The sequence below is a fragment of the Anopheles coluzzii genome, chromosome 2 (genome assembly GCF_943734685.1).
Source record: "Anopheles coluzzii chromosome 2, AcolN3, whole genome shotgun sequence".
NCBI lineage: Eukaryota > Metazoa > Arthropoda > Insecta > Diptera > Culicidae > Anopheles > Anopheles coluzzii.
Genome location: NC_064670.1, coordinates 98,300,257 through 98,322,954, shown reverse-complemented (window position 1 = coordinate 98,322,954; position 22,698 = coordinate 98,300,257). Strand labels below are relative to the sequence as shown.

Below are 22,698 nucleotides of genomic sequence, written 5' to 3'. Positions count from 1 at the left end.
CCACCCACCCAAACCCAATGGAGAGAAATGAAAACGGCAAGAAAAAAGCGTTCGGGGATGCCGGGTTGTAACAGTTGGGAAACTTTCACGAACCACTGACCGCACTCGTTGTTGCTCCACAAATACCCCACCCACACGCAGCCACCGTATTCGATCCGAACATCATGGCTATCGCACGCCCTTCGATCGGTAAGCATCAAGGAAATGGACGGAAAAGTATTGAAAGGTTCGGTTGCCGGTGGTACACTTCGGCACCGTTAGAGTGTAAGTACTTAAACCAATTTCCTTATGTTTTTTTTTCTACTGTTTTTTTGGAAAGCCAGCATATCTTGCCTGAAGAGAAAGGGTATGGAAAAAGAAAATGAAAACGTTCCCCCACCGTCCACTGCTCCCATCGGTTAGAATGGCGTTATTTCTATGTCATTGAAGCTTTTATTTTTCATCAAGTTTCGATCGAACGTAGCCACTTTTGGTGTGGGTTTGTGGTGGCCGTGGGCGTAATGTGACCAAGAACGGAATGAGAAAGAAAGAGACAGTGAGAAAGGGAGAGCCAGAGAGCGAGAAAGAAAGAAAGAAAGAGAGAGAGAGAGAGAGAGAGAGAGAGAGAGAGCGCGAAAACACAAGGTAAAACTTCCTGCGGACTGAATGCAACTTTTACTGAGATCTAATGGAATTGCACTCGTAACTGGCTGGCGGTTCCACCCGTGGGGCTGCTTCTTGTGCGGGAAATTAAACACTTTGATTGCCAGATTTAATGAAAATGTTTCCAATCGGCGTGTTTGGATGAAATGTTCAAATGGATTTTACTTGTCCGAGCGCTCAGGTGTGCCTTAACGGGCGTAAAATAAGAAAATGTACATTACAAAGCATTTTTATATTTGCAATTGAGTGAGGGATGGTAAATTTGAAAAAGTTCCTTAAAGCTAGGCAAATAATTACTTCTTTTTACGCTTAAATTGCGATAGAACGAATTGGATTAATTTTAAATCCTTATGATAGCAGAAGAGCAATGTCGTTAAGATAATACATTTTAAATTAATTCATCGTCAATTAAAAATGGGATACTATTAGGTTTGCTGACAAGGGTTGATAAGTTTTATTTAAGGTTCAATCAAACATAAGTCCGTTGCACAGAATTTGTTCTCTATATATACAAATCTCGTGTCTCGGTGTTTGTTGCAAGCAACCTCCGAAACGGCTGGATCATTTTCAACGAAACTTTGCACACACCTTATGGTTGTATGAGAATAGGTTTTAAGACTCACATCATTTTCAGAAGTTGCACTAAACTTAATTTATCAACAATTTTCTAATCCCATGCCAATAGCAGTATTGTTGTTGTTGTATACAGCGCTTTGACACTCGGTGTTAAGTGCAGTTTACACTGGTGTTAAAACCCCGCAAGCAAATTCGAGCAGTTTGCGAGCTCGCATGAGGCCTCGCAATCGCGATAGCTTTTAAGCTTATTTTAATATGATTTTTTTTAGATTTTCTTAATTTGACAGTTCTTATACTAGTTTGACACATCAAATGTCAAACTCAAAATAAATTATCTTTGCGTCAAATTTTAAAAACCATTTCAAATAGCACAAAATTTGAATTTTTTAGTTGGAATCAGATCAAATAACTAATTTAATGTCTAAAACCTACCCCTTCAAGCAGAATGATACGAAAATTAGCGTAAGTCGAATTTCGATGTTTTCGGTCAAATTATAGCTAATATTAGAGATACGCGATTGCCTCCATGCCGCATTAATAGCATATATTATGGAGTGCCTGTATATGATATATGGTATGTATGGGTCCAATGAACTCCGTGGTAAACCAAAAACTCAGTGGTACCCAAGCGGATGATTGCAGATCTTAATTACCTACTGTTATTACGACCGATAAGACGAATCGAAGCTTTGATATAAAATCGTAGTAATCATTGTAATCGTTGTTTTTGTACTCTTAGGGTTGAAAATTCTTCTATTTCTAATTAAAACGAGACATCAATTTTGTCCCGTGCGAAACCGGGTAAATCAGCTAGTAAGTGAATTAAAAAAAAATCATGACTGGAGGCGCATGGTGGTTTGTGAATGATGGAGGCGCATGGTCTTTGACAGTTAAAGTAGGTTGCTGATAAACTAAAAGGATCAATGAAAAGGGTGAAGATTTGAAGATTACAGAACAAACTTTCATTTTAAAAAAACCGGCTTATTTTCAGTTTTCAAAATAATCAAAACTGGTTCAGGTATGTGAATTCAATGCATTTTTATGCAATTTGACACTATTTTGATATTGGTATACAAACACAGGAATGTAAAAATATGTTTTTAAGTGGAAATATCCACCGAAAAGAGAATCCACAGAATATATAATTTTGTTCAATATCACAAGTCCCAATAACAGAATATTTATTCACTATTTCAATCTTCTTTGGCTTCAAGCAATCGATTACGTTATCTAATCACTAGCTCATCGCTCAAGATTGATTGATCCTCCCCAGCTCAGCCAAGCATCAGTAGCGAAATAATCCAGCATAACCATAATCGGCTAATAATACCTCCTCCAGCGATCCTCCAGCGAAAAGCTTTCTCGCATGATGAGGTAATGAAGCCTTAGCCCTCTTCGCATCATCACTTCAGCCTACCGACGCAACAACAAGATGCCCTACCCGCGCCCCATCGACCAAAAAGCGCATACCAAACCCCGGTTCACTGCCTGCACGAAAGCCCATAAATGCGTGCGAGCGAACAGCAGCCGCAAGTTAATTAAAATATTTTAATTAACTCGCACCGACTACACCCGGCACCTAATCAGTCTCGGGCTACAACCCGATGATGTCGAAACAATTGCCAGGCCCGGTTGGAGAGGGCACTTCTAGAGTGCTCGCTGAATGTCTCGCTAATGCGAAGCGGAACGCTTCCCCACTCTCCCGGGGTTTGCAAGATGTCCCGGGCACTACTACTACTGGTGATTGCATAAGGATAATAGTGCCTTTTCTGTTGCGGCAAGCGCGGGAATGTTCATACATATATAAACGCTCAATTTTCAACGCTCAGACAGGGCATGGATTGTGTGCGGATGCGGTAGAACAAGGATTTGAGCATCCCATGACGTTGCCAATTGTGGGTAAAAGAGTGGAGGTAGAGAACCGTTTTCGTGGATGGAAAAGATTGTACACAAGATTGTTCAGGTGTGGGCGAAGGTGCGAGTAACATCGTCAGGAGCAACAACGCGAGGGATAAAAAAAAACAGCAACGAGGAATGCAATGCAGTTGCTCTTCTTCGAGCGCGTTCGTCTAGAGAAGCTCTTGTGTTTTGAAGGAAGAACATCCTCCAGGCGGTAAGGCCACTAGGTTCAATAGACTCTTTTAAAGCCGGGTTTGGTGTGGAGCTTGCTTGTTTGAGTGGGTTGAAAGCTCTCCCCCTTTGGCTGCTTTAAGATGGCACTGCAGCAGTACTGAGTGGCAGAGCATAGCCCTAGTCTTGACCTACCATCACTACCCCTATTGCTGTCGGGCAGGTTCTTAAAACACATGAGCATGGATGGGGAAGAAAAATCTGTGACGCTACGCAGTGAACGCCCCTGTTCGCAATGTTCGAGGGCTCGAAGACGTACAGCGCATACCTTAAGGTAGGTGACATCATGCTTGAACGTCTCACTGGGAGACTCGTTAAGTGGGTGTGAGTATCGTGTGCCCGGTTGATGGCAAAAAGGTACGCAGCACATAGTAGCACCGGCTCCAGTTGAGGGTAGATTTTATGATTTCATTGCATCCGGGGTTTTTTGGAGCTGAGCCAAGATTAATTTTCAAGCAGCATTCTAGCACGAAGGTGAAAATGTATCTCCAGGGATAGACGGCGGGATATTAAACCTGATGATAACATTAAGAGGCAATACTTGGTGTGTGTGTGTCTGTGTTTGTGAGCGTGTTAGGCTTATACAAAATAAATGAAGATGAAATTTCTGCCACTTATTTCATTTCATCCTTGTCGTATGCCCGTACCACTGCGCACACACGCGTTTCACTTGAACCTGTGTGTCTTCTCGGAGCTCGGCGATACAGTTTTGCTTGAGCTAAAATCAATAAATAATCACAAAATTCATTTGTGCGAGCAAAATAAACCGATTGCGCCAAAAGGTAAACAGAATACATTCCGCTTCGATTTTGATATGCTGCGCTACTACAGCTATTTCCCAATAACTTCCACTAACCCTAAAGCACTAACCCAGCACAAAGGGGTTCAAAAAAGTACACCGGCAAAACGAGCACTGCCGGTGTGGTTTCGCTTTCCGAAGAAATATCATTTAATATTAATTGAATTTCACCTTGAATCGAAGAGGCGTATTTCAAAAAGTCTTGCGTCGTATGTGTGCCGAACGGTTCGGCTGAAACACTTCGAGCTTTCCGGGGTTGCGCTTCTGTTTGGAGTTTGTCTTGCCCCTCCAACGAGCAAAAAAGGAAGCAAGCCGAAGGGAGGGAACTTTTGCCGCTTTTCACAATTCGGCGAAGAGCTGGAAAAGCCTTTCTCTTCGAAATGATACAATTCATGTGCCTGTTTTTTCATTCGCTTCTCACTACACTACCCGCTAGAGGAGTTTCGTTGTATCGACTCAAACGAAATCCTTGTTGTTTTTAGTCCTTCCTACACCGACGCTCTCACATGCGTGCATTTACGCAAGCAACGGAATTTCTATCTTTGTGTGAGTGTATGTTTTTTTCTGGTGTACAGGGTAGGTCGAATTACCGGCTGTGTACGGGAAGAAAATTGCCTATCAAAAATGGAATACACACTCAGGATTTATTTCCCCGTTTCCACGTTTTTTGTACGCCTTCCCCGGAACAGACCATTATCGTGCTCCGCTACAAAGTTCGGTCGATAGCAAATTCCGAGGAAAATGAAAAACCAAATACCGAAGTCGAAGCTATGGCGAGACAGTCGCACGGAGGCGGAGAGAGGGTGGTACACATGGCGCTGGGAAATGACGATGTATGTATGGAATATTTATTTGAAGCATTCTTTAAGCCCGAGTGAGCCTTCACTCTGAAGCTGGCAGCCGTAGTCGTTATGTGGCGTAACATTCCGACAGTGGCAGAGTGAACATGTGATCATCTGAAGCATGATTTTACCGTGTGCTGATGGTGTAGTTCAATTAGGCGGAGGATTTGGTGCAGTAGAGCATATCATCGAAGGAAGAGGTGTTTGATGAACTATTCAAGCGTGAATAAGTAAAGCAAATATTGTATTGGCATGTGCAATTGATCATTGTTTTTCATCGTTAAATATTATGCTTTATTTGATAATTTGTTCAGGCATAATATTGAAAAAGGAAAATTCCTTCTAGCTGTGTGGTTTAAGCAAGCTACATGGCAATTACTTTTTGAACTCGAATTGTCCAGGTTGGGTAAAGATTTTTCAGCACAAGATTGGTTGATCTGTCGTTGTTGGCCTTTCTTTTCAGGAAAATTAAGCTTCACTCTGAAGGCTTTGTTAAATAACAAAACATAAATCCCTATTTTACCCGCCAGTCGATTCACTTTCAATTGTTTGATCCATGAAATCATATTCTCTGGTATCGTCGTAATGATTATTTCATAAGATCAGTTTTTTTGGCGTTTGTCACGCGGCACTGATAATTCAATTTTTTGTCCCCATAAACATCTCCTCCATCGGGCGGGGAGTGTACCCAAGACCGCGGATGTAATCGATGGTATGCAGCCAGTTCTTCCACGAATCCGATAACGAGCTAGACAGAACGGGATGCTCGTTGGATCTGGGAGCGTTGGATCTCTTTTGTTCCTTTGCTGTTACATTCCCCTCAAACACAGCTCAGCCATCCCGTTTACCGTCCGTGCGACAACACAGCACGTTGAGCGCTTTGAACTTTTGTCCCGCCCGTGATTGTACGCTTCCTTGAAAAAACGAACGGGCCAGCGGGATCAAAACCGAACGAATGGGCGACGGGATTGCCAGTTACGTTCCTGCCTGTACAGCGCGATACGATTGAGAAGCAGCCAAGCGTTCGATCAAACGTCACTGTTATGAGGCGCACTGTTTTTTTTCTTCTTTTTCATTTGGTTCTTTTCCACCCCTCCCCCCCCCCCCCCTGCCTAGGTGCGACACAAAAGGGCTAACGCGATCGACTGCTTACACGCGTTTGTCGTCATAGGCGAGCTGTCAACAATCGTGTGCGTGCACAAGTGGAATGAAAAAAAGCGCCACACGCAGCGTCAAGCATCTACTGCTACTATTTCAAAACGCACCGTCAAAATGGTGCTACACTTCCCACCCTGCCCACCCATTTAGGGCGGGAATAATTCACCCAAATGCTACACAAAAGCGGTAACGCACACGGGAGGAAAATTGTTATCATTCATATCGCGTACCGCATCGCGCGGGCCATTATGTAATTCCTGATCAAATATTCAAAGTCGTTTGCGCTGGAGGCATGCGACTAAAGTGCACAAATACGGTGCTTGAAAGATGGCACTGGGAAGCGAACAAGGTCAAATGAATAAAATCGGTTATGCTTGAATCGATGGAAAGACGGCGTACAAAAAAAAAGTCGCACGAAAGCGACGTTCCATCGATTGCGATGCGGTGGATGGAGCAGTCGGGGAGGGGTAAAATATGAAAAGAAAATTCATTCTTCCTAAGAGAAAATTTCATTCTTTTTTTGTGTGCTTCCCGTGTTCCCGGAAGGCAAGAAAAACTTTCCAATCTTTAGAGCGCTGCTCGAGTGCTGGAGAAAAACAACGCTCAGGAAGAGATTTCGAGCAGGCAACAAACGGTAGCCCCAAAGAGCTGTGGTGCCGAATCGACCTGCCAATGCACTGGCATTGATTTGATTTATACTGGTCGAGATTTTATAGCGATTGTGGGCGAATATTAATAACATACCCGGTCGGAGGGCACCGGTTTCGATTCATTTCCCGTATTTTTTTGTTTTGCCACACACTCACTCTCCTGGTGTGTAGCAACCGGAATAAAAATAAAAAAAACTCTGCCCGGAAAATCGAACTGTGTAACCGTGTAAGCGTGGCGGTCGCACCAAACACGCCAACACACAAACAAAAAACCATGTCACAAAACCCTCCCCAAAAAAAGGGCAAGTGTGTAAGGGAGAGATTACGGGAGGGCACCCTCTTGGGTAACCTCTCTCTCTCTTCCTCTTCCTTCTTCCACTTTGGGGTGCTTTTCTTGCAAGACATCATAAATTGTACCGACTGTCGATAAATCACGCGCACTAAAGTTTGGTCGAGCAGCAGTCCTGCCCGCCATTGGTGTCCCTCTTTCTTTCGATCGTTGCCTCGTTTCGAAAAGCAGTTTATGGCCAGTAACGGCCATCCCGAAATGGTCAGCAGAAGGCACCAAAACAGAGAACCAACCAACACATACACAAAAACGAAGTATTTCTGCCCTGCTTGATAAAAAAAGCGAAACTCCGGAAGACAAAAAAATGCTTAAAAATGGTGCTTTTCTCGCACCAAAACTGCGGGACAATTTTTAGGAGCGACCAGAACAGAACCAGAATGGGAAGAAATATTCCAACCCCCCCCCCCCCCCCCCCTCACTGGTGGTCCAGTTGGCACTTACCCAGTCCACAGGACAAACTCGACGTTATCACCTTGCTTGGACTTCATGGCTTGCGTGGCGGATTCCAGCAGGCTCCATGGGCTGTCGCACATGTAATCTCCGTACGGGCCCGGGCGCTTGGCACTGGCCGTGTTCGAGTGATGTTCGTTAAGCCAGCAACCTGTGGGAGAGACGGAATAATCAGCGTGAATGGGAAGAAAAAGGATGTGTGCTGCTGCAGCTGCTGCAAGGAAAAAACGAGCTAAAAGAGCCAAAGAGAGACAGATACAGTGGGCGCCCTCGTACGTCGGGCAAAAGTTTTCTGCGGGAACGAAGAATGAATCCAAAATCCAAACCCCCATACGAACAATGCAAAAGGATTAGCTGGCAAAGCTGCAACTGAGAACGATTGCAGGCACCTTCCACACACACACGTCGTACGAGTTCCTTGCGCCTTGTAGCTGTCCCCGCTCGTTTAACAGCGCGGATGTGAGTGGAATAAAGCTGAGCTGTGGGGTTTTTTTTGTTTCTTTTTTCCCTCCCATTTTCGTTCGTGTGCAGAATTTTTGGGCTTTTTTTCTATCAACGAGCGGCTCAAAGATGGGGCCTATAATGTGGGTGAGCCGGTAACAAAAAAGGGAACAAAACTCGGCCCCAGCCCTGCCTTTATTGGATAAAGTCAGTCGCATTTCGCGTTGCCAAAGTCCAAACCAGCAATCACGCAGGGCGCACCAGAATTTTGACAATGGTGTCCACCAGTCCTTTGTTTTTTTGCTGTTCAACGGGTGTGTGTGTGTGTTTTTTTTTTACCTTCCACCCATAACGCGACAGCCTTTCCTTGTGCCTTTGAGCCGTTTGCAAAAGTGGAGATATGTTTCATTTCGCTTGCTAAATTGTTCCAGCCAGACAAAAACGAAACTCCCCTATTTTTGCTCGAACTCGAACTCAAATTAGGTCAGCCCGGTGAGATTTGCAGACATTGGCACGGAGAACGGGTCTAGTGCACGCTGTCCAGAAGAGATATGAGTCGGTGGTAAGGCTGACAAAACTTTATCCCACCGACTTGCAAGCTCGCGGCTTGTTCCCCCCCGGGGCGGATCGAGTACTTTTCTTGCTGCCACTAGCTGACGGTGGGTTGAAAGTAAAGCTAGAGTTTTTATCATCTCGTGAGTGTGAGTATATGTGTGTGTAATGCTTTTGCAACACCATGCGACTTCTGTGTTGCACTCGGAAGTAGTTATATGTGTAATGGTTTTATTATTAAGCTAGCTACTGCCAAACCGAAGACTGGCCGTCTCTTAAATGGTCTGTAGGGTAAAAGGGAAGCTTTGGGATTTATGGTGAAATGGAAATTTCATTTCCACCTCAAACAACCATCGCCTCCACCCCCTCCAGAGAGTGGTGGGATGCAATTTGCTGCAAAATTGCTCTAATAAAGCGGTTGTCGTGGCATGCGAAGCTTGAAGTGCAGATTAATATTTAAATATGAACGTGGCATGGTGTTATGGTTCTATTTTAGTTCACGATTTGTTTTTGCTTGTGTATATGTGTGTATGTGTGTGTGTTTCTGTCCTCTTTTCGGGGTCAAATGTGCGATATTAATTTGAAGTGTTAATGTCAGCGGTGTATCGTTTCGATTTAATCTGCACTATTTAAAACAACCCCCTTTTCGATTATCGATTGAGTAGGTGGGGTGTGGCAAACGAATGTTGTTGAATTGAACGGGAAAAGGGGGGTTAAAAAAGTGTCAATTTTGCTACACGTGCAGCACCCTGCTTGATTTGCCCGGTGGGGACGCCTGGTGGCTGGTAGATTTGTGACCCGTGGGCTGTGCTGTGGATAAACCACCGTTTCATTATTAGTTTAGCTTTTCAATTATGAATGCGCGCCCCGAACACCCTGAATATGATTTAATAAATTGAATTTCATACAGTTTTTTTCGTTTAATTATTGTTTTGAATGTGTGCACGTGTGGGTGTTTGTTGGTTTAGACGTGGGAAATCAATAAACTTTGGGCGTTAATTGCAGCTCGGGATGGATTTTTTGCTGTGGTTATGTTGCATAAAGCGTTTCAACAGCAATTGATTTGAGGGCAAAACTTATTTATTTATTTGTTAAATGAATATTGGATGGAAAATATACCAATTTATTCTTGAATTTGAAAAAAATCAATTTCACCTTTTATGAATTTTTTTTTTTTAATGAAATTATGTTCTAGTTCATTTTCAGCCTAATTTGCAGCAACTAAAAAGTACACTTCCGCATAACAAATAATTCAGTTTCATGCAAACACAACCGTTTTGCTTCGATGTAACATCCATCCTTTTCCTACACTATTTACAAACGAACGATTGTTTGTTCAAATCTATTCCCGCGCTGTATCCGCTCCATCCACCTTCTGCACTGCAATGAACCACTTAAAATCATTCTAAATAGCAAGCAAGCTTTACACAATCTCAGGCACTTGTGGCACGGCACGGTTCCGTTCCCATTGTTGTCCCTTAAATCACACATAAAAAGCAATAAAGCATCGCAAACCCACATCCTGGTATCGGCATGCTTGCCTTATCCAACCGTCCCAAAATGGGATTCCACTTGCTTTCCAAGTGCCTTCGATTACCAAGTGGCCCGAGCCAGCATTCCATGAAAGCGTTTTGCATATGTTCGTACGCATCTTGAACGAGTGGCTCGCACACCCCGAAACCGTACGCCGACGTCCTTGAAGGGCAAATAGAGTGTTGTTATCGTAGTGTGTAGAAGCAGAGCAAACACACATACACATACAAATGGAGCGTCCTTCTTGGGAACAACTTCAGCGCACCATTATTCCTGGGTTGTGCGTGAAATTTGTGTCAACGGTAGGGGAGAAAACACGCGAGCCCGAAAAGCATCACGCAGGTACCAAAGGAAAACGGCAGAAACGGACGGAAAAACATGGACAGGAATTTGCAGATTGTCAACACAGGGCAACAAAAGGGGAAGTGAAAAAATGGTACGGGGAACAGTATACTTACTGCGAAAGATATCGCCCTTGGTAGTGTAGTACGTATCCAGATGTAAATCCGTTATGTGCCAGAAGTAGCCTGCAAACAGAAGGGAAATGGGAAAAATTGAGAGTTGAGATAAAAAAATGTGAGCACGTTTGTTAAGTACGCTTTACGCAAAACAGGAATGGAACGAAACACGGCAAGGTAAACTGTAAATATCGATGGAACAAAAAAAATGGAGAAACGATTGATAAAACACCATCCACAGGAGGATGCAGCAGTGGCAGCAGCAGCATGTTGTGATGTACCCCACTGGTCGACTGAGCTAACGAGAATCTTATTTATTTACTTTCAAAATGGAAAGCACTGCTCACCGCTTTCCCCTTTCCGTTTTCCTGACAATTGCTTGTTATTTATGTTTCTCTGGCACTTCTGGCGTACCAGGTACACTGCTAAGCCCGTTGAATCCTAACCTAGAACGCAATGAATCGATGCGCAACCGTGGGGACGGGGAAATATAAATCGTAACGGAGTCTGCTACCAGCAGGTAAATAAAGGAAGTAAAATAAATAAATAAACGATCCAAGCCCACACTCACACACACACTCTCACACACCCAATTCCCAGAGGGATTGGGCTGTGTGTTCAAGGCTGTCTGTTCTGTTGTGCTTTCCTATTCGAGCTCCAGTAGTAGTAGAAGAAGACAAAAAATTTGGTTTCCCGATGTTAAACTTCTTCAGCTTGTTATAATTGGAACTCAATATCAACTGATAGCGGGCTTCGATCGATCCATTTCCGCACATTCCATCATCTCGTTTGTTCGTTTTCCGTTCACCGGTGGAATGCCGCTTTTTTGTGAGTGAGTATGTTGTGTACAGCATAATAAAAAACACCGAACCCAAACAGAAATGCTTTCTATTCGAACAGTGAAAGGTCGAACAGCGGATAAACGCTTAAATATGCTTTCGTTCGTTCGTTTGCGTTGGAATTTTCGGCTCTGCTACCTGGGCAAGATGCTCTGGCACGAAGATCGAGATATTCACCACATTCGAAAAGGCGCAGAAGTAGGGAACCAACAGAGGCGATCGAGTTGAAAGCATTTTCCCGCCGGCCATGTAAGCCATGGCGCACGGTTCTGGTCTGGTCTTTGGAGGCTGAACAAAGAACCGCTTAAGATGTATCGTGTATCGCGTCCGTGCGTGTTATGCTGATACCGATAGGCAAAGAGCGGATGTATTTCTCACCCTTGTCGGGCCGAGGAGGTAAACACAGACACACTTAAACTGGAGCGAGCGGCATACTTCACAACCTTTCTCGAGAGCAAGCAGTGTTCACATTTCATCTTTTTCACAAACCCAATCACACACACTCACACACACACACACACACACACACAAACGGACAGGCGAACAAAAAGGATGGAACACAGACAGCACCCACTTGCAGCATTCATCGGTTTACACACCTGATCGGGGCTACATTATTGATGCAAGCTACCCCAGGCCCGGGACACAGACGACGGCGTGAAAAGGGGTCCGGTTGGAAAGGATTTTATCGTGCGTCCCTTTTCCATAAGACGTTTCCCAACCCGTTTCCATGACAAACCGCCCCCCACCATCCGGAACCGTCGATAGCAACGGCAAACCTTCACAAATCATGTCGCTACCAGCATCGGATCCATTTTCCCCCCTGTTCGTGGTGGAAAACCAGCCACCTCCGTCATACAGGTAGCAGCGGCACAGAGATTGATCGAATCGCTCCGAGCGAAGCTGGGTGACTGGACGCGAGGGATGAAATGTAAATAAAGACTATGCTAACCAATTTGTTCATCGATTTTTCCTCCTTCAAGCCAGCACACGGCCTCTGCCACCATGGTTGCTCGTTCGCGCGATATAGGAAAGCATTAAAGTGGTTCCTGTTTCGCCCCTACTAGTTTGGCGATGGTTCTGCCACCGTATCTGGAGGTTATACTTTTTTTTGTTTTGTTTGGCAACACGTTCGCTTACACTCACACCCGGTTCATCGTGATGAGAAAGCAGCCAATCGCTTCATAGGTGAAATCAACCATTGTTGTGCTTTCGCTTTTCGCGCGTTGCTTGTCTTTCCAACACGCGTCACAATCGGGTTGGGCACAGCATTTGTTTCTCTCTTCCTTTTGTTGCTTCACCTTTTACACGTCTAACGTGGGCACGGTTAGTGCAGGACGACCACGAACCGCGTTGCTGCGATGTTTACTGTGTGATGGTGCCCTTTTACTTACACGGTACCTGCGATGCGATGTGGAAGTAACGCACCGAACGGATACCGTCAGAACCGTCTCGCAGATTTAGACTGGTTTGACTCGAAGTGAACCATTTCGGCGTTTGCTCGTTTACCAAAAACGGACGAACGGGTGGGAGATGTTATGGATTAAAGTGTTAAATCAAATGAATGGAGAAAAAAAAACGACGGCGGCTTCTGGTGCTGTTGACTTTGGCAAAGAAAAGGTAGGAGAGGAGAACAACATCGTAACGTAAAGAGGGTACAAATCATGGCTCAGGGCTTTGTTTCGTTAGAATGATTGGTGGGCTTGTACATGAGCGTGTGGTAGGATGGGAAATGAAAGCTTGACTGACAGCAAAATCGATACGCGCGCATTGAGCAGCACGCAGTTTTACGATGTGATAAACTTTTCACTCATAAGCTTGTGTGTTTTCATTTAGTATGTTTTAAGGCTCAGTAAGGTTGAAAAAGATAAGTGAGGAAAAAACAAACAGTTGTAATGCAAGTTGCCTATATTTGGGAGTTTTTAAAATAGCGTAATGTGTACTTCATTTATCACATGCGCCTAAATGTATGCAATTTGCAATGATTTTCAAAGATTTATTTTCTTAATAACGGTTCATTTCAGATACATATTTGACGATACTTCCCCTTAAGTGCTTTTTGTTCTGTTCATTAAAGTAGATTTTAACAGTTCGCTCACCGAACATAGGGCGTTCGTTGAAATCAAACAGTATTGCATGTTAATGTTACATTAAACGACACGAACTTTCTCCTGTCCCCAGGGATAAGAGGAATAGCGTTACATACGTTCGTATATCACCAACACCACACGGTGTCCTAATTTTTCTTCTTTTTCATTATATTGCTTCATTTCATGACGCCTTCTTTGGAGACAGACAGCCCGTGCTTAAGATGTAAAATATGTCTATGTACACCATCTGTTGTTTGGCGGTATTAAAGCACATTTATCTTGCCGGGTGTGTTGGTTGCAGATGATCATCGTTCACATCTCCTCTTTAGCTTGGTGCTTTAGTTTAAGACTTCTTTAGTCTTCCTATCAACTTGCGTTGCTAGTAAATAAGTATCTAAACCGAAGAATTTAATTTGTTCTACGATTTCCTTATTGTGATCTTAGTGATTGTTATTCAGATCACAAATGATTAAAAGAGCAGGTAAGCGAACAGAACTTCTTTTTCTGTTTTGTTTGTTAATCTAATCCAATTTTGTGCCTTGTGGTTTGGTTCAAATGCTTAGGACCCTCGTCAACAAACCACCGTCACGGTGTTACGATCCGCTTCAGCCGCATTGTTTGTTATGCGGTTGTCTAAACTGAACCTAGCTAGAATTCGATCGACAAAATTCACAGAAAACCATCCACTAAGTATGAGCTTGCACGGAAGCGTGTCAAGGTTGCTCTTGATGAAGTAGTTCCAGGAATGTTTCGTTCTCGGTTCCACAGAACTCCATAATTCCCTTGTTATGTACTTTAATGTAATTGTATCTCACAAAGGCTGGCGAGGTTCCATTTGTAGCTGCGGCATTATTTTCCCTTTGTATCCATGCGCTCTGGAACGCGTGAAAAGTTCCACAATCACGTTTCAAAAGTGTGTTTCAACAGATAGACATGACACATTCTGCCACGAGGAATGTTCACCTCCATTCATTCGCGCCACAGGTTTCACATTCCGGCTAGGGGAGTTTGTGGAAAGTTGATTAAACATCGACAACCGTGTGACAGTATTTGAAGTAGAGTATGACAAACCGGAAGAGCGGCGTGTAATGCCAGCACAGCTAAAGCTCACACTTTCTTGCCACAAAGGTGTGGAGCTATCGCTTATCTTCTACACAGGAAGCTTAGCTAAATATATATATATATGGCAGATGAAGTTGTCATTACTGACGCATCCCGGAAGCAGCAAGACACTAAAAGGAATCCCGCCTTCCGGAGGTACTTTAATTATCCTGTTTATTTCCTCGCACTCGGTGCTGCTGCAGCAACGACGTGTAAGTCTGTAGCCTCTGTGCTGCCCTTCCGGCATCAACGAACCGGCATTATCACGAACGTATAGATAATAGAGCCACTTTTACGATCACATTTGCAGACGCTGCGATGTGAAGACCGATTTTTAATCTTCTTTTACCGCGCGTTAGATGGAACGGATGGCTTTTACCGGCGAAGCGGATTAAGCGTTAGTTGGTAATGCTTGAAAATGTAGGCTGTTAGCAGCAGGATTATTAGTTGTAGAATTGAATGCATTCTGTGAAAAAATATGGTTCCATCAACCTAAAAATTCAACTGTATTAAATGAAGTTTGGATTTCAAAGAATCACTCATCGTGGCTGGTGGAAACATTAGATAACTGCACTCGTACCTACCTCAGGGAAATAACATATCGCGTCCATGTTTAGTATCTTCAAATCCCTGTTCCACATCACGAGTCATAAAATGCATGCTGGCGCCATAAGAACACGACCTCCAGCCATGCTTAGCCGTAGCTTGTACGATGAACATCGCCATCATCATCATCATCGTCGTCGTCGTCTTCGCCGTCGTCGTCGGCTTCATTTGAGCACCATTTCCAACCCATCAGCTACTATAAGGCTGACTGTAAGTAACCTAAACGAACCGTCGACGCTGCTCACACGTGTGCTCTGTGTGTGTATGTACTCAAGGTCTTCCCGGGGCGGATCATTCCCGTCCATAAAGCGACCACGTACCGCTCAAAGGCTCACTATCTCACCGGGCTGTCCGGGTAAGAGATTGGCATTTCGGTCCGGGTGTGCAGATAATACGCCATCCTCAACCTCTGAACCGACGGCATCGGCACGGTGCGATACTATAGCGCACTGTATCGCCGTGTGGTTCAAGAATCGAGCCTCCAACCTACCCCGGGAATGCATCGTCTACCGTCGGCGATGCACACGGTACCTGTCCTTACCTTGTCACCTCGTAAAAAAACACATACACAGAGCCAAAAAAAAAACCTTCACACGAGCCGAATGCCGATGGCACACCGACGTTAGATGATGATGAATAAAGAGAAGAAAAAAAAATGAAGTCGCTTGTGTACGTAAAATGGAAATTTTCATCAACCTGCTTCGGCAGCACACCGAGGACGAGCGTAACGAGCTTATGGTAGAGCAACTTTGTTATGTCGAAAAGGATTTACACACGCGGCGCGCGTCCTCCCGTGTGAGCTCCTGACACACACACACACACACACACACACACACGCATACAAGGATATGAGAAGACGAATCGACCTTTTACTATACCTCTCTATGGCAGCAAAATGGGTGTGTTATGTGAGACGTGTTCGGTTTTTTTTCCTGTTCATTCGTCCAGCCAACCTTTACCCCTAAATGTATGCAACGCTAAAAAGGGTCAGGTGGTATAAATTTTGTGCAAAGTGTGCGAAAGTTTGTAGGAGAATTTATGAAACCATGAAACCCACTCCACCATTCCATTTTCCAAAGCTTTTCATTGCAAAGAGCACACACAAACATGGACGCGCTCTGTAAAAAGAAAACAAGAAAAACCACAACTTAACATCTGTTCGGTTCGTCGTCATCGTCGTGGTAGTGATGTGTTAATTCCAGCTCGGATAATCTGATCCGCTTAGTTATGAAACGATCCCTTTTTCGGCTGCCGGAGTTGTTGCTCCCGGGTGGGGCCGCAGCCGAGCCCTCTTGCTACTGTGTCTGCGTTCTATGCTCCACGGTCTGTTCCAGTCGGACCAGTTCGAACACTGGGAGAGGACACTTTTCACGATTCCAAATGGGCATTGGGCTGCTGCCCGGCTGGCCAGCCCTATACGAGTGTTTGGTTTTACAAAATAATCTCCCTCTTACACTCCCTCCTCTCCCTCCTCTTTCCTTTCTGAAGCTTTTGTGGTGTGGTTCATGCCATTCCGGTAGCGTTTTGTTGCTCGAAAAGAGCAAGCAAAAGCCACCCTTGACCCCCTTCTGGACTTGGAAGTCATACATTTTCGATGAGAGCAGGTTTCGAGTTTCCGAAAATTAAACCCCGGGTATGTGTGCCTTTTGCCAGTTACTGTGTGCGAGTGTGTGTGTGTGTGTGTAACTGCGAGTGCAGTAAATTATGACCTAAGCTAATTTGTCCAATAAACTTTTCAAACCGAATATAATCTACCGGTCCCTTGGGTGCCGGGGAGGATGCGGGAGTAATTTAACGAATGCGCTTCCACGACACTTTCCGGTCCGAGCCTGAGTGTGTTGCTTTGGGGGTAAGAACGGTCCAACAATTGCCTGGGCTGTGCAATTATTCCACACAAACACACACTAAGGACGTTCTTTTGTAACGCTCGTCCCACTTTCCCTCTCTTCGTTTCGGGTCACGCTGTAAACGGTCTGTTTGGAATGGAGAAGGAATAAATCACTGCACCAATCGTTTTCTCGTTTGACCTCGAATTAATGCCACAAAATTGCCTTCTTTCCAATTCCCTCCGGTGGAGTGGTGACGGCGGCGGCGGCGACGGCCTTCTTGACCGTTTTACTGATGGTTGCTCTGATCCTGGCTGGACTAAAATTGTGTTCCAACAAATCTCTGGTTAAACGTGTAGGTCAACTGGTTCATTATCGAGAAGTGTATGCGTGTATGTGTTATGAGTCGTCCCAATCCTTTCTTTCGTTCATCCTCACATGCGAACACACCAACCAAGTCGTCGATTGTTTTTCCATTGCATGCCCAAAGAAGGCAGGAAAAAAAGCTATCGGAAAGGCTAGGGAAGACGACAAGCGTTCGGTACCGAATGGATTGAGGTTGAAGTGAGCACTGCATGCTGAATTAAAGACCTGCAAATCTGAAACCTCAGACATGCACTGGTCTGGTCGGTCGGAACCTCTTTACCGGCAGATTTAAGGGGCAGCAAATTGAGATGGGAATCGTGCCATGAATGGAAGACCTAGAAAACTGGTCAGATTTTCTTTTCAGCCACACACACACACGCGCTCACTAACCCTATTCAGACACACATCTAAATGTGTGTAGCTGTGTGGTAGCATAAATGGAGGCGCAGTCCGACAAAAAAAAGAAAGGTACAAGAGTTACATACTGCAGGATCACTCACGATGGATGCTCTACTGCATCATGCATTGGTTTGGTTCGTCCTTTTTTTCCTACTCCACCCCTATGGCTCTGTGTGTGCCCTTTTGGATGCACAGTTTTACGGTTCATCTTGTCCCTCTGTCCCCGGCTTCTGGCTGCTTCGTTTACTCACCCCATTCGAGGGAGTTAAAGGATTCACCTATTACGGAAGACAGTGCTGCAAATGCTGACAGCAGCAGCAGCAGCAGCAGCGAGCCACGCTTACATATCCTGTATCCTTTCGGCCAACCGAAAGCTCACAGTCTACGGGCACAAAAAATAGTGAAATTTAAAGCCTACCACACCAGCACGGACATTCTATATTCTGCCCACACACACACACACATACTTACTCACAGCCGTCGTGCTTGGCATCTGAGTAAAGAAGGTAGTCCTCCGGTCAGGTTTCGTGTGTGCTTTTTTCGCCCCTTTACCCCACCATGAGTCAGCTGTAGGTTTCACACGGACGTGAAAAGTGACTGCAGAGATTTTTGCGTTAGAAATACGTTTCCTTTTTTTTTCCACTCGACCGGGTTTCGTTTCCTTCGCCTCTCACACACACACACACTCCGTCCCTTCCATTTTGCACATATTTTGTGTTCCGTTCATTTGCACCAGGAATTCGTTTAAGTCATCGTGTGTTTGTGTCTGTGTGTGTATATGCTTGCCAACAAAAGTAGGAGGAGGGTTTGCGTGTATGTTAACAGGATTCTTTGGAAAGCGGCAGCGTGTGCCGCAGGCAAAACGGGGAGGAACACTGCCGTAATGAGAAGGAAATGGCACACATTTTCCTTCCATTCAAAACAGCCCAGGCCGCTGTGGCTTTGTGTGTTTCTTTTGGGTGGTTCGGAGTGTGTGTGTGTGTGTGTTTATGTATGTTTGTGTGTACAAAAAAAACACGATGCGAAGGGGAGCCATTTTTCTGCAGCGTCAACGTGTGTGTGTGTGGGATGGTTTGGCTTTCATGCTCAATTTAATTGATACGACAGCGACAGATGAACATTTTGCCTGTGCGCTGTGCGGGTGTGGCACATTTGTCGTTGTGTAGCCTCTTACTGTCATTGTTGGAACGCTGATGAATGCTTTTTTTTCCGACGTGATGTGGTTAGTATCCTTGGGGTTTGTAGGTGTGTGTATTTAGGGAGTGTATGGGAAGTATTGAAGCGCAAGTCTGTGGACAAGACATTTGTCAGAAAGTTGAATTTGTTTTGTTAAGGTGTGTGTTAAAGGCACATTTTTATGTTAGCCTTGGTTTAATAAGAGCAAACCCGTTACTTGATTATTTGAAGGTTAACAAGTATGCTTTTGCAAAAAGCCTGGCGATTCTTGTTATTTGGTATAAATAAATTCTAGTCCGTTTTTCCCTGAGATGACCATAAATGTCGAGCCGGTGGCGACCTTCTTTGAATATTGACATAATTCTTGAAATATGCAATTTGATAACATACGGCTGGCAAAATAAATTAGCCGTTTATTTTCCCTAAACTGAGCATTCTACTCTTTAAATTATTTAGTGAACTGTGCGCCTAAATTTATGCAAACAATATTTAAAATTAAATGAGTACATTTAAAACACAAACTGCACATTATTGCATACATTTAGGCGCTCACAAACAACTAATCGTCCAGCCAGGAAACAAAAGTACACAAATATGTTCCAACATTTTCCACAAATATTTGTAAAGGTCATCACATCACATTATTTAATCTGCCCAAAATAATCTTCAAACAAACACGCTGTTCCTGGTACGGGAAATGTTTTTAAACCTAACATATTTTCCACGAACGCCAAACAATGCGGGGCAGTAAAAATATCGCATAAACGTGAGCGTCTTAGCATCGCTTGGTGTTTACGGGTGCAAAAAAATTCTACCACTTCATTCCGGCTGGTAGCACCCATCATACCGTCGTACGTGCGGCTATTACCTTAGCACCGGCCTTGCACTTGACTGACCGGCGCGCGATTTTGCCAACAACGTTCGTTTGATTGGCACTGCCGCTGAAAATGCCATAATTATTCACCATTCCACGCGAATGGATGTCCCAAAGTGGAGACGTTGAAGGAGAGTAACTATAAAGAGAACAAAAAATAAAAGAAGAGTAACAGTGCCCAGTGCCCGGAACGGGAGACAGTTTCCCTGAAAGCAACATCATTATCGCACTCATCGTCAACACAATGTCATCATTATCGTACCGCTCCGCCGGCAGGCCCGTTGTTGGATCGTTCGGTGCGCCTTCGGGCGCACACACTTGCCCAATTATCGAGCCTGAGGATGGATGGCTTCTTTCGGGGAAGCGTGTGGCAACGCCACCCTGGCCCAGGAAGCGCCCAAGAAGAGCTACGAAGCATTCCGTCACGATTTAGATCAACGACGATGATGACAACGGATGTCATCGGCGCGGCATCTTGACGTTTCGGCATAACGCAGCTCTCTGTCCGGAGCGTTTCCTTCACCACGGTTTTTTTTTTTGGTTTTCTTCCTTCCTTTTCCCGGTTCGTCAGAAATGGAGCGAAGCGCGCACGAATGTGATCCAAAGGAAATCCTGCCAACGCGCCCAATCGAAGCCAACAAATTACGCAATTAATAATCTTGTCTCATAAATTGTGCGCTTCACGATTTCGAAAGCAGCCCACGTTTACGGGGAGACATTCTTGCGAGCGGGGCGGCAGGGCAAAACTGGACTGCAGGACCGGCACTGCTCTCTCTCTCTGTGCACCATTGCGATAACGTACAGCGGGAACGCTGAACAGTTCGGGCCTATAAATAACGAGCATTTGAATAATAACGACATTAGAGAATCAAATTTGAATAAATTAAGAATCGCACATCAATCCTGCTAGCTGAGGCTGGAGCAGGCTGCAGGAGCTGAAGAGTTGGACGTTCGGTCGTCGGGAAAGCCCACAGCACGGGTTCGTAAAAGTAGATGATGAATAAGATTGTCGTCTCAGCTTAATAGGAGAGCGTGCAGTGCAAATAGAACCGGATCGGTACGCCGGGCAGGACGACACTCGTTGTAGACACTCTGGGAGAACTGAGACCCGACGAGCAGATCGTTTATTGGCCAGTTGCTCGAGTATCAAGTGTCACTTAGTGGCTTCCGAGAGTGGGTATCGAAACCAACCAGACCCTCCGGGTGGGATGTGTCCACAAAAATGCCAACCCTCGGTACGGCTCAGCTCAACAGACAATTCGATTAAACAAAGATTACGGGGCCCACACTAAGCCGGGGCCGGAGTGAGTTTATCGGGGATGTTATTATTGGGCACAGTGCTTAGGCTTTATCAGGTGTGTCGGCAGTACACATGCCAACCCAATTTCCTTTCCCGGTGTACCGTGACAGGGCTCCCGGGAGTCCCGAGGATGGCTCCCACAAAACGGCAGATGTGAGGAAGGTAAATGAGAATTTGATGATCTTGCGATTGTTAGCCGAAAAGGTTTCTGGAGGTATGGCTCGTCTTCAGATTTGGTCTAATAACACACAGGTCCTTTTCGAGACGAGTGTAGACGATTGCAAACGGAACCCCCCACACACACACACACACACACACACACACACACACACACACACACACACACACACAAATGCCAAGGTACAGGTGAGTTAGCACAACCGGCACGGTACGTGTATTGATCGACCTGCCGGTAGGAAAATCTCAATCCCTCTGACGTCTTTCTTTTGTTCTTTTCGGCAGAAGAAATTGTCAGCTTATGCCACAAAACGGAGCTTTGGGGTTTGTTGTATGAACAACAAAGCAGCGGAAAAGCAAAACAAAAAAACAAATGCAACCAGCACCGACTAACATCTCATCCCCCCATTCCGCATATATCACCCCGGGAAACATTTCCCATTCTCAATTCACAAAACCGAAACGTAAACGAGACCGGAAAATCATCGTTTCGCTGATTTTAGGTTTTTGTTTCAGCTCCTGCCAGTGTGCTTTTCGTGCCCTCGTCCCGCCATCCTCAGCGTGGTTTCCACCGTACACCGTACTCATTTTCCGGCAAATTGCAGAGGTCGTTCGATGGCAGCAGATTGTTATTTAAATCAGTTTCCGCCTGTCACCGCCTGCCCGGCGGACTTGCGATGGCACAATGGCAGGCACACAGAACACAGGAAGGGAAGGGACGCCTCTCGCAAAAGAGGCCTCTCCGTGTGCGCCTGTGATGTTGTGGTTTTGTTTTTTGGTTCTGTCGTGCTTCGTCTTTTCGTGGTATATTTTTTTTTTCTTTTTTTGATTCTGTTCCGAGCCCTGAGCATGAGGACGCACTCCTGTGCATTGCAGACAGCTAGTGCGACATGCTCACTGTTTGTCTACCACCCCGGGACAGAAGGTGGGACAGAGCGAGAGACAGAGAGAGAGAGAGAGGGAGAAAGAAAGTAGTATCGTTTTCGCAATGCCACATTACCATAAATGGGTCGAATAGGTTTGAATGTTCGGCTCATTGCACGAAAGTACACTTGCTGGCCCTGACGGCGCTGTTCCACAAACCACGAGAGTGCCTGGTCGATTGTTGATTGTTTCTCGGTGTTGGCGGCTTTCGGTGTAGCTCTTGTTGTTGTTGTTGTTGTTGTTGCGTGGTGGAGCGATCGTTTTTGGAGGGGGCAGCTGAGTTGCTTGACTGGGACGCTTCGTTTGATGGTTGCGTTATTGATGAGCCGAAACAGGCTGGAGGCATACATTACTGACGAGTTGTTTTTTATTATCATTTTTTTTTTGTAAGGAAAACAATCAGCAGCACGTGGTGTGGGAGTTGTTGACTGAGTAAATAG

The 22,698-nt window shown here is 45.0% G+C and overlaps 1 protein-coding gene across 1 annotated transcript in view; it reads right to left on the bottom strand.

Moving 5' to 3' along the window:
• LOC120950424 (acid sphingomyelinase-like phosphodiesterase 3a) overlaps positions 1–22,698 on the bottom strand; it is a 53,817-nt gene that overhangs the window by 23,118 nt on the left and 8,001 nt on the right. The window contains exons 2-3 of the mRNA XM_040368425.2: positions 10,581–10,649; positions 7,588–7,747 (exon numbers count right to left, since the gene is read on the bottom strand). Of these exons, the coding sequence (XP_040224359.2) occupies positions 7,588–7,747; positions 10,581–10,649 (229 nt within the window). The remainder of the gene's footprint in view (positions 1–7,587; positions 7,748–10,580; positions 10,650–22,698) is intronic.